This window comes from Manacus vitellinus, unplaced genomic scaffold (assembly GCF_001715985.3).
Source record: "Manacus vitellinus isolate BGI_N305 unplaced genomic scaffold, ASM171598v3 scaffold_26_pilon, whole genome shotgun sequence".
NCBI classification, from domain to species: Eukaryota; Metazoa; Chordata; class Aves; order Passeriformes; family Pipridae; genus Manacus; species Manacus vitellinus.
This window is the reverse complement of record NW_021939960.1, coordinates 8,644,671-8,657,113: the sequence shown is the minus strand read 5'-3', so window position 1 is coordinate 8,657,113 and position 12,443 is coordinate 8,644,671. Positions and strand designations below refer to the sequence as shown.

Below are 12,443 nucleotides of genomic sequence, written 5' to 3'. Positions count from 1 at the left end.
CTACCAGAGCTTCGAGCAGGTGGTGAACGAACTGTTCCGCGACGGGGTGAACTGGGGCCGCATCGTGGCTTTCTTCTCCTTCGGGGGGGCCCTGTGCGTGGAGAGCGTTGACAAGGAGATGCGGGTACTGGTGAAGCGCATTGTGTCGTGGATGACCACGTACTTGACCGACCACCTAGATCCCTGGATCCAGGAGAATGGCGGATGGGTAAGAGCTCCTCTCTGCAGCGCTGGGGGGGTGGCTGCCCGTGGCCTCCCTCGTTTCAGGCTGGCAGTGGGGCCGGTCAGACCGGAGCAATGTTTGTGCTGCTGCTTGTCCTGGCTCTTGCAGGGAGATAAAGGGGCGTGTGTGGCCTTTCCCTCTCTGTTCTTAACACTCTGTCCCAAGAGGGTCAGTCCACCACAATGACACAAGCAGTTTGTGCTCAGATGTGTCCTTCTCCCTGTTTCTTCTCCATTTCCCTGGATGTTATGTAAAAGACCTGTTTTCTTTTGGAAATCTAATGTTACCCGAGCTTGTTCTTCAAGCAGAGCCCTTGCTCTGGGGATATTCCTGGTGTCATTAACAGCAGGGAGTGGAGCTTCCTCCTCTCCAAGGCAGTGCTGTGGTGGGTTGGCTGGTGGTTTCCCGAGGTAACAGCTACTTCTTCATTCTGGAGACAGCACTGTGCCTTGCTCATGGTGAAGTGAATCCCACAGCAGATCCCAGCGGACGGGTGGGCTTCTGGGACTGTCTGAGCTGGTGTGGTGGGAGCCAGAGCTGAGGTGGGGACAACCCCTGTGCTGAGGAGCTGCTAAACCTGCAGCTGCTTCTCCCTTGGCAGGGAGCAGTGCTCCCAGCTGCCCCAGCAGCAAACCCCGGGAGCTCTCAGTAGTGAGGTATTAACATGAATAAGCATTTCTTCAGGAAGCATTCTTGAAATGCCGGGTCCGGCTGTGCGGTGCAGCCTGGGACTGCCGGCGGGAGGTATATGACCTACAGATGTCTGAGTTTTCATTTGGCTTCTGCATCCCAGTGATTCCCTGCTGGTGTAACCTTTACCGGTTCCCACTGGAAAGAGTTCATGCTGTCAGGCATTGGCATATAAATGGTGGGGAACCACCTCCTTGCTGGGAGCTGAGACCTCTTGGCCCCCTTCAGCTCACGGTCCATCAGCAGAACCCCATATTTTGGGAAGGGGACGGGAGCCTTGGAGCTCAGCATTGTGCTCTGCACCCTCCTGACAGAGGAAAGGCTCTCCCCAGTTCCCTGTGCCTAGCCAGCAATGCTGGGGACCCTGGAGAAGAGGGGGAACCAGTGCACCCAGGGAGAGGGAGCCAGTTCCTGAAGGGTGCAGGAATTCCAAGAATGTGGCCGCCCTGGGGCACTGCCTGGGTGGGGCTGCTCAGGCAAGGAGAGGAGCTTGGTTTCGATTAATAACCCAGGATCTGCTGACCATTTCATCTGGCTGTATCTGGCCCATTAGCTCTCTCATCCTGCAGATAACCCTGGCCAAATTCAGAGGTCCTTCCCCCTCCCTCTGGCCTTGGCTTTTAAAGCCACAGATTAGTCTTGGAATTGAGTGATCAAATTGAGGTTTCCAAGCTAGTGTGGCTGTTGCTGTTAGTGACGGATTGGGCTGTATCCTGGAGACCTAGGCGATAATGCAATCTGATTTTTTGTAAATGAACTCTCTGGGGGATTTAGATTAAATCACTGGTGGAAAATCACTGGTCCCTGCTTGCAGGGAATGAAATACCTCCTCCCTCTGTTCCCCACCCCCAACCATGACGATTCAGACTCTTCAATTTTTTTGTGTCTGTCTCTAAATTAATTGTTTGGAGCAAATATTTGTTCAACAGATTGCGGAAGGGTCAGGACTCCCTCTCTATCTGACCCGCCCACCAGCTCTCGCTTTGAAAATCGCCGTTTCCCACTCAGGGGACAGCCTTGCTCTCTTGTTCTAACCTTGAACCAAGCTTCTAACTTCCCTCCCCTGGCTGTGCTGCTCTGCTGAGAGCTGAAGAGGAGCTGGGCAGGGTGATGAAGGCCAAAGTGGGGAGGATCCACCTCACCAGCCACCTAAAAAACAGGGCCGGGCCTGCGGCTGCTGCCAGCTGTTGCAAACCCCCACCAGTGCCTGTTTGTGGTCTCAGCCATAGCTTTCCCCCAGGCTGAGGTTTTACCATGTCCCTTCTTGGGGGCATCCATCCCAGTCCATGCCAAGGGACAGAGGCCATAAGAGCTCCCGGGTGCCTCATGTGTGGGGTGTGCGTGGGGATGCTTCGCTTCCCTTCGCTCTCGCGCGATTCCAGCTGCAGGGAGAAAGCCGCTGGCCCGCTGCCAGCTCTCCCTTGCAAGAGCAGTGCCACCCTCCTGCTCTGGCTGTGCTGGAGCCGTCCCTCTCCTGCCGCCCTGTTTGCACAGGGAATTCCGTTTGGTGCATCGGAGCTGTTAGAGCCTGTCCCATGCAAACAAAGCGCTCCCGAGAGGTGCAGCAGGCAGGTCCCGGTGAGAGGGATGCAAGTTCTGGCAGGCCTGCTTGGCAGGGCCCAGGTGGTTTGTGCTTTGGAGAGCTGCAGCACTGTTCTTCCTGAAAAGCCCCTCTGAAAGAGGGAAGGAGCGTGGCTCCGTCACAAGTGCCGCACAGCACGGTTGTGTAGGAAGCTCTGTTTCATTCACCACCAGTGGAACAAAGGCAGCATAGGGTGGCTGCGGGGTGCAGGTGCCTTTGGAGGCTGCTGCGTGCTGGGCTGTAGCAGTTCTCTTGAGAAATCATTTTTTGAGGCAAGGGGGAAATGGTAAATCTCACTCCATAGCGTTAACATGGGAGTGTTTTGTCACTGCCTTGGTTTGCCCTCCTCTCTGCAATCTGGCACTGGGAAAACAAACAAACGAGAGCAACCCAAGGGGAATGTTTAATAACCAGTCAGGAGAGAGCTGCTGCCTTGGCAAGCCATCAGATCCATAGAAGAAGCTTTCCTGGGGCAGTTGCTTTGGCCAGGACCAGATCCCACTAGCCATGAAGTTCAAATGGTGATCCCAGTGGGTATCAGGAGTCATGGAGGGAGAAATCTGGTGGGTGGAAAGGCAGGAGGGGGAAGCGCAGAGCAAGCAGGAAAGAGCCTGGCAGGCAGAGATGTACTGACCGTGCTTAATCTGTTTGAGAAAGGAAAGTGAGCAGTAGTTCCTGCCTGGCTGTGACCCTCCAGTGCATGACAGCTCTTCCTTCAAGGCTAAACCCACATTCAGAGTGGGATTTAAGGAGGGTGTTCTGGAGGGGCTTGGAGGTATATCTGTGGATGGCAAGTCAAAGGTTTCCTCTTTGTGGGGCCAATGGTGGGAACCAGTATGAGGGGGCTGTGAAAGCAAACAGCCTCTTTGTCACCAGTCACATCTGAATCCCAACAAACTGGGCTGGGCTGAAGGAGGATGGACTACTTCCTGCGATTGCGTGGTGCTTCCCGGGCTCTCAGCTGGCCCTGGCCACACAGGACTTTGTGTGCTGGGACATGTGTTGTGTTGCTCTGCAGTGGCCTGGAAGCTTGTGGTTCTCTTTGGGGAAAACCCTTTGAAGATTTCAATATAGCAAACTCATTTTCTATCTTTTTAGTTTTTTCTGAATGGTAGGAAATGACTCAGCCTGTGTCATATGACAGAGTGCAGCTGGGATTTCGTCCTGTGCTCTGGCTCCAGGCTCCTCAATGGTTTCAGGTTGAGAGCCTACACTTTGATTCTCAGCTCTTGGGAAACACTTCTTGGCCTTGTGCCATCACCCAGGTATCCTGCACAAGCTGTCCCTGCCACCACCACGTTACCTGGGAGTGTCATTTTCCAAAACTCAGAGCTGACTGTGGAGGTGACTGAGCATAGCCAAGGCCACATTTTGCAGTCTTGGAGATGAATTCTGTGGAGACAGACTGTGAGAGTTGGGGTTGTTCAGCTTGGAGAAGAGAAGGCTCCGAGGAGACCTTAGAGCCCCTTCCAATGCCCAAAGGGGTTCCAAGAGAGCTGGAGGGGGATTTTGGACAAGAAGATGGAGTAACAGGACAAGGGGCAATGGTTTCACACTGGCAGAGGGCAGAGTCAGATTGTATGTTAGGAAAGGATTTTTCACTATGGGGGTCCTGAGGCCCTGGCAAAGGTTGCCCAGAGAAGCTGTGGCTGCCCCATCCCTGGAAGTGTTCACAGCCAGGTTGGGCGGGGCTTGGAGCAACCAGGGATAGTGGAAGGTGTCCCTCCTCGTGGCAGAGGGGTTGGAACAAGATGAGCTTTAAGGTCCCTTCCGGCCCGAACCATTCTGTGAATCCCCTTCAGTGGCCTGTGGAGCTCAGCTGGGCTGTTGCTTTGCACTTTGGCCTCTGTAATTATTTTACAGCCTTGATCCCTTGCAGCTGAGACCATGGCCCCATTGTCATCACCTGCTTGGGGAAAAAAATACTGTCCTTTTGCCAGCAGGGTCCCCCCCAATCCCTTCACATTCCTGTGTGTTCCTCCCTGGCTTTGGGAGCTGCTGGCAGGGTCTTGGCTCAGACTGTCCTGCCTGGAGTGAGCAGCCCATGTAGCTGTATCCTCACTGACGGCTGGAGAACTGGGCTCAACAGAGCCCTGGCAGCTCCTCACCCTGCCTGCGACCTGGGAGGCTTTTCTGCAGTGCTCTCCAGGAAATGCCATTGGAATGACTTCCACTGCAGCTTCCTGCCCGGCCCGCAGCAGCATTCCTGCCACTAGACCGAGAACGATGCAAAGGCTGATTTCAGAGCTTTGCTCTTCACCCCCTTTACTCGTTTTCCTTCTCTGGGGCCCTGCCTGTTTTCTGTGCTGCCTCTCCGTGTGCGGTGCAGTTTGATTACGTTCCTTAGATGTGTGATTAGAGCAGGCGCCTGGAAAGCCAAGCTCCTGCCCGTGGCTGGCTGTGGCTCAGAGCAGCCCACTTAACCCCGGGGTCCTTCAGCGAAAGGGATAACGTTTCCTTCTCTCCCAGGGGAGCCACTGGCAACTCGGATTCGTAAAGCACTCTGGGTTCTTTAATCCGAAGAGCTGAGTGTCATTTAAAAAAAGACCTGTGAAATAATTAACAAACTGTTTCTTGCTGCTCTGTGTTCACAGCTGCTCTCGGCAATGTCATTCCGCCTGCTCATCCTGCTCCTCCCTGACGCTGGAGCCGGGTCCCCGGAGTGTTGCCTGGGGTCTCTCCCTGTTTCAGCAGCAATGGGGTGTCCCAGTGCAGCAGAAGGGGTGGATGGGAGCAACGTGCTCTCTTTTCCCCAGTGGAAGCTGCAGCTTTCTGTACGTGTCTGGGGTGCTGTGCCTGATTTCTCTGGAACTTCTGTACAGTTTGTGTACGTGGTTTCCACCCGGGAGCAGTGACACGCCTACGGCACACACTGGGTGCAGATGAATGGTGATGTGGTGCTCCGAGACCTTTGCTTAAGCTTCTCTCTCCTTGGGTTTTTACCAAGCAGCTGACGGCTGTGAGCACAGTCCCATCTTGACATTACAAGGAGTATTTCTCTAGCAGCTCTTTCCCCACTAGCTGTAAAGCCAGAGTATTCCCAGGAGGAGCTGGGGGAAGGGAGGGGATGGATATCAGTTGAAGAAGTGTTGCAGACCTGCTGAACCGAGAGGCGAGGAATTAATGGTGGCTTCTGCTGTGGGAGCAGAAGGGGGCTGGGGGCAGCTGCTCTGTCCCTCCGGGGATCCTGAGAGCAGCCAGGATGTTGACCTACGTGCTGACTCAGAGCACAGGTATTCGCTGCGGGTGGCTCTGCCTTGTGGTGGCAGGAGAGCAGCCATGCTCTCCTCCACCCTCTGCTCTCCTCCTCCACCCTCCCGCGTGGGATGTTGCCCTTAAACACTATTGTTCTGAGCCACTAAAGATTAACACACAGAGTGGAGGCATGAAAGGGAAGCGGCGTCCCTCGATGCCAGGGCACTCCTTGCTTTACTGCCCTGGCCTTGGACAGGGAAACTTCCTCCTCCCTGCTCCTCACCTGGAAGGATGTGCGGAGGGGTGCTTGGTGCGGGATCTCTCTGAAGTCCTGCTCCTAATCATCCTTGGGATGCCAAGAGCTAAAGTTAGGGAACATGCATTCCAGAGGTGTGGGAGAGGTGTGCCCACGCAGCGGGGCAGCAGTCTCAGGGCACAGGCTGGCCCTGCCGTGTTCAGGTGGGGAGAAGTGTTCCTCTTTGCTGCAGCAGCTGAACAACCCTGTGCTCTGGAGCGAGGGTGCCGAGGGCTGCCGGGAGGCAGAGCCGTTAGCAGATGGCTCCAGCTGGCCTTACCGGGGAGCAGGTGTGGGTTTCGGGGGCAGCCTTTTAAGAGAGATGTCAGTTTTGAACCCGGGAGGCTCAAGGGGCTGAGCCGTGGCTGCCACGACTCGCATGCTGGGGAGCTGTGACCTAGTTGTGCTGTAGAAATGCTCGGTTTATTTTTTATTTTTAGGTATTTTTGCTTATTTTATCCTCATGTTTAATTTAGTTAGCAAAAGGAAAAGAAAAAAAAAAAAAGAATCGGGAGGGCTGAGCAGTGCTGGGAAGGACTGCCTGCAGGCGGGAACGCCCGCTGCAGCTCCAGCATCTCTCTCCAGCCGCCCGTGTCTTCTCTCGGACACGTGCTCACGTGTACCAGCCCAGTGCTGTCTCTCAGGATCTCTTTAATGGGAAACCCAGTGCACTCAGCGCTGCTGCCTGCCTGCCTGCCTCGGGGGTAGCGAGGGAGGGAGGGAGGAGCGGGATTCGGAGTGTTAACCAGAGAGGCTCCCGTGGCCACAGGGACTGTTTGAGCGTTGTGCTGTAACTGGTCTGCCTTCCCTCTGCTGCTGGGAGCAGGGAGCTGGGGGAGCTTGGTGTTTCAGGGGGCTTTGGGCTGGTTACTCTTTCAACGGCTGCTTGCCCCTGCAGTGGCACAGCGTGCCCAGGGAAGGGTAATAGGCTGTATCTGCAAAGAGGGAAGTTTCGGGGGTCTGTGCAATTCCCTTGGGGAGAGCTGCTTGAATTTATTGCATTATCCTCCTTCCTGCTCAAGCTTGTGTTTCAGCTGTGTCTGCAGACGTAGCTGCTGATTTAAGTAGATCCAATTAGTAGCTAGCTCCTGGCATCAGTATCCTGCTCTGGGAGATGAGCCCTGGAGATGAGGAGCCTCTGGTGGGAGCGGGGCTGGGCTCGGCTCTTGAGCCCCCACTCCTGATCTAAGATGGACCTGGAGGTCCCTGGCTCACAGCCCTGCACCTGAGCTCAGGGGGACACCGAGGCAGGTGTCCTGCTCTGTGCTCTGCCTGGCCAAGAACAAAGAGCGGGCAGGTTCTCCCTGCCTCTACCGCTGCCAGACAGGTGCTCTTAAGACTGAAATCAAACACTCCAAAACATGACAAGTTGGCAGCAGGCAGGGCTTGGAGCAGGAGCTGGAGCTGCTCACACCAGGAGTGTGAGGGGCCGTGGGGCAGAGGCGTGCAGTGACCTGGCTCCTGGGGTAGGACTTGAAAGGGAGCTGGCTGCTTCCTGAAGGAGCACGGAAGGGTTTTCTTCTCTGCTGGAGGGTGAGGGGCTCTTTGGAAAGCTCAGAGAAGTGGTCTGGGCTGGCACAGAGCTGGTTTGGTTTGAATGCAGCTGATGTCACGCTCAGGTGGAGCAGGACAGCTGTCTGCCTGCATCACTTCTCCAAACGATACCAGTCCCATTTGCCCATCTCTCTGGTTTGTGCCACCACTGAGACTGAGGAAAACTGGGGACACTATGAGAGTTGTGCAGGGACACAGCTGGTGGCTGTATGTGACATTACTCTGTGTGTGTGACTCGTGGTGAGCTGGCTCGGGGTTTGGGCTGGGATACGGGAGCTGGGTGTGTACATGGCCCTGGGTAGTGCCTGGGTGACATATGGCTTACGTATGGAGAAAATGAGGTGTTGCTACCTGTAAATGGGCCATAATGGAGTGTTGCAAGTGCCTCCATCCTGTGCTGGTATGGCTCACCAGCGTATTAAACTTGCTGGAGAGCTAATATCTTTTAATAGAGCAACTGACCTCATTTAGAAGCTTCCAGTGCACCAGACAGTGATTATTTCATGCAACAACATGCATGGAGGAGCCCAGGGCAGAGCACAAAGTCTCCTTCTCATGCTGCACCACTCTCTCCCACGTTTGCTGCATCAGCTGCCTACTGTGCTTCCTGCCCTCAAGTCAGCAAGGATTTTGCTAAAAGGGACTTTGTGGCCTGAATCATTTGAGATTTCATGTGGAGTAACAGGAAGTGAAAACAGAATGAGCACATCTTCCTCCTCTTCCTGCACCTCCACCCTTTCCCCTTTTTTCATTCAAGTGGCACATAAGAATTACAGCAGCCTCCTGAGGTCCTGGGGCTGACATGGGAAGTGGTGAAGCTTGGCTGTCGTTCCTCTGGGATGCTGGAGGACGAGTGGCTGAGGCAGAACTGGGCAGCCATTCCCCAGGGCCCATCTCCTGTGAGGACTGTCCCTGTGTCCCTGCTCATTATCCGTGGGCCCTGGTAATGCTGCCATTCCCTTTGGGATGAGGCTTGCAGTGAGGGTGAGGGCCAGGGAGAGCTGTCAGCATCGCCCACTCATCCCCTGGCAGGAGGGAACGTGGCTCAGCAGCCGGGCACACGTGAGCATGGCACATCTCCTCGGCACAGGTTTCCCCACGGTTACACAAGGGCACGATTGCACAGGAGCTGTGACGTCCGGGAAGAGCAATGACAAGGTGAAAACTGAGCTCGGTTCCCCGGGTGTGGGTGACCCTGCCGAGGTGCTGTCCGGCACAGCGAGCTGCCCATGGCACTCGTGCTCCCGGCCCCGCGGGCGGCAGATAACCGGGACATGAAAGCAGGAGCCTTCCCTGCCCCCCGAGCGCGCCCCTCGCACAAAGGCTGCTCTGCTGCGGGGCTCAGACACCATCTGTCCGGTGGGGAGAAGCATCAGAGAGACCGTCTTTCCTCGGACTATTCCACTTAATGCCCTTTGGAAAACAATCCCATTCCCAGCAGGTGCTAATCTCTTGAGTGGATCCGGCTCAGCCAATGTGTTCTTCGCTGTGCCTTTGTACCAGAGCCGTGTTGCCTGCCAGCCGTCCCGCTGCCGAGTGGGACCGATGCCGGCCGGGGCTGCGGCACCTTCGGGAGCCCTCAGCCCGGTTAGCTCTGGGAGAAACACTGATGAAAGATGGATGCAAGTGGATTAGTCATTCACATCGTCTCCGGCTTTAATACACATGAATGTTTCAGCAGATTTCTGGAACGGAGAGCGCAATTCCCTGCTCTCCATCTCGTGCTGTGCACAGCAGTCTCCCGGGGCAGGGACGGGGGTTACAGCTGTCACCGTAGCCTCTTTCATGTATTTGGAAAACGCTGAAATTGTGCTGAATGGTGTGGGGTTATTGCAGGTTCCCTGGAGCCAGTGATGAAACCAGTTTGACAGGAGGCTGCCACGGCAAGGATTAGGGCTGGAATGTGCTGGTGAGGGTTTGTTTCTGGTTAGAAAAGAGCTGGCTTTGGCCCGGGCTAGGCTGGAGCCCCGAAGGTCTGTTGGGCTTTGGCCCCAGGGGCATCCTGCTTGCTGGTCCCCCCACCCTGCAGCCCCACAGCGAAGCCCCTCCAGCTCAGTGGGAGGAGAATGAGGAGGGGATGTGCCTGTTTAATTGACCCTTTTGAATTTATGGCTGCCTCCTTCAGAGCTGCAGGTTTCAATGAATGGAGAATCCTGGGGTTTGGGCAGGGACAGCACCCCAGCACCCACAACACTCCAGCGCCACCGGCTCCTGGGGCAGGAGAGGCAGGAGAGGCAGTGGGTGGGTGGCATTCCCTGCCATTGTCATGGAGATCAGCAGCTGCTTCCCTGGAGGTCACCATTTGCATAACAGTTAGAGCTGAGTCTCTGGAGTATTTGCACCTGCAGTGTGTTGTCCCCAGAGCCCCTTCCTCTCCCTGTGTCCCCAGAACCCCTTCCCCACCCCATTCCAAGCCTGCCCAGGGTTGCTGGTGGGGGCCAGGGGGATGAACTATAGATCTTCTCTGCCCATAGAAGGGGATTGGAACTAGATGGTCTCTTTAAGGTCCCTTCCAACCATTCTAGGATTCAGTGTTTCTGTGGAGAAGGTCTGAGACTTCAGCCTTGGATGGCAGGTTCCCTTGGCATGCTCCTGTGTCTGAGGCTCACCTTGACCTCAAGTCCTGATACTGCAGGCAGGGCTGTGACTGATGCAGTCACATTTTCCAGGCTGGAGGTGGTGGGGGCCACACAGGGATATGGTGTCAGGGGAAGCAGGGCAGAGGGAGGGCCTCCAGGATGTCTCTTCCACTCTCATATCACATAGGGACCCACAGAGATGTGTTTACAGGATCCTCGTGGCATCCTTTGGGAATACTTATGTTTTCTTTTGTTCTTGGAGCTCTCAGCTGCCTTTTACCCCCTGTGTTTCACCTCCAGGTTCGCATATGCCAGTCCCATGTGGTGAGCTGGCAGCTCATGGGGGCTCTGGGAGCAGGTTGCTGTCGATGCAGGGCTTTGTTGTGGTCTGTGCTGAGCTGCTGCCTTTCTTTTTCCGTCCTTGTCTCTCTGCTCAGCACAAAACTGTTCCCAGCATCTCATTAACAAATGTCTGGTCATCCAGATGACTCCGCTCCTGGCCGGCGGTTGCTTAGACCTCTGAGCAGGAACACAGCTGTACTTACGGCGAAGGTAAAACAGAAACAGCCTTGTTTTCAAGGGAAACATTGCCTCGTGATGAGAATGCCTGGGTTGGGAGTCAGATGCTGTGGCTCACGCTGCTGGCTTGCATACAGCTCTGGGGAAGGCATTTAACCTCCCTGCATCTCTGTTGATCCATCTGGGAACAGTGCTGACTTATCCCACAGGAGGTTTTGGAGGATCAGCTCATTTTTTATAAAAGACATGAGGATCCTTGAGTGGGAAAGGTTGCTGAAAGGTTGCTGTGCATGCTGAGGTGGTTGCTGTGGGTGTCTGGCTGGGTACTGGAGCTGTGGGGAAGCTCCAGAGCTCCTGCTGGGGTCTGAGCTTCCATGTCTAAGTCTGACCAAGTGCCACCAGTTCACCTGAATACTCCCAGTAGTGCCTGGCTCTTCTCTACTGGTTTTCAGAGCTTTGTACTGGTGTTTTCAATTACCTTCATACCCTTCAGTGTCTTGTGCAAGGCAGGCTTTGAGCCCCCAAACTCTGAGCCCTCCCCTCTCTGCTCTCCCGCCTCACCAGAGGCCAGATGGGGATTCACTGCCCACATCTGCTTCCTTCACCTGCCCTCATGGCTTGATGTCACTGAATCCTCTTTCCCCAAGTGTTGGGGCTTATCTTGAAAGAGGAACCTGCTCTGCTCACTCTGAATGGGATCCAGCAACTGTTCTCCCTCCCGTGCAGGCAGCACTGGTGAATGAAACCAACGAAACTGGTGAGAGCCTCACATTATGGGTGTTCCACTTCCCAGGCCAGGATGTGAGTGCTGTCTCAGCCAGATCTCATGCTTTGTTGATCTGCTCTCCCACCCGAGACAGAGCACTTTAGGTTAGACCTGCTCCTCTTGCCTCTCTTGTGTGTTGGCACTGGGCAGTGTTTAAATGGCTGCTGCACCCTCGTGGTGCTGGGTTGCAATTTGGGGCACTGCAAGTGTCCAGAGAACCTTTGGCACTGCAGAACCTTCCTGCCCCACCTCTGTGGTGTGGTGGAGCCTGACTCTCCGGGTCCTCTGCCTTGTGCAAGAAGCACGTGGAGCAAGGAGAGAAACCCCCCTCACCCCAATTCCCCCAGCAAGTGCTGGTTTAGGCTCCAGCAAGAAAACGGTGCTTCCTTCCCCAGCTCTGGGGAGGAGAGGCCAAGGCAAGGGATGGCCTCTTGCGTAGGAATAACGTCTCTGCTTCCTCATCATCTGCCCCAGAGCGTCCTCCTCCGGGACGTGTCAGTCACCCCGAGTGGGAAGGGGATGTGACGGGTGTTCAGCAGTGGAACAGGGTGTTCAGCAGTGGAACAGCCCGTCCCCTTGGGTGAAGAGGCCCACTGGCACAGGGAGAGAGAGCGGCTGGGACACTGACGTGCTGTTGCTACCATAGTCCTTGTGATTGACTCAGGAATTCCAAATATTTCCTCTCAGATAAAGGTGACTGGGGGGAGGCCAGAAATATCTGGACGTGTCTGGGCTGGCCTGAGATCCCAAGCACCAGGACAGAGAGATCAGGATCGGTCCTGGGAGTGCTGGGCTTCAGGTGTGGAGCAGTCAAGGCCTAGGGTGGTGTGGGAACAGAGCAAGCTGCCTTTCCCTAACCTTCAACCCCCTCCCCGAACAGGCAGGGAGGATACTCCTGCCTCTTTTCCCACTCCCTCCAGTCTGGGATCTGGTTCCCAGGGGACACATCTGGGATTACAGTTGTGCAGGGGCTGAGCTATCACAGCTCCTGGGGCGGTTTCCCCGAGGAAGGGCAAGGCACTCTCCTCGGGTGCTCTGCG

At 55.4% G+C, this 12,443-nt stretch overlaps 1 protein-coding gene across 1 annotated transcript in view; it reads left to right on the top strand.

The window, feature by feature from the left end:
- Nucleotides 1-12,443, top strand: part of BCL2L1 (BCL2 like 1) — a 17,121-nt gene continuing 4,678 nt past the window's right edge. Inside the window, exon 1 of the mRNA XM_008919985.3 lies at nt 1-208. Within this exon, the coding sequence (XP_008918233.3) occupies nt 119-208 (90 nt within the window). The 5' untranslated portion in view covers nt 1-118. The remainder of the gene's footprint in view (nt 209-12,443) is intronic.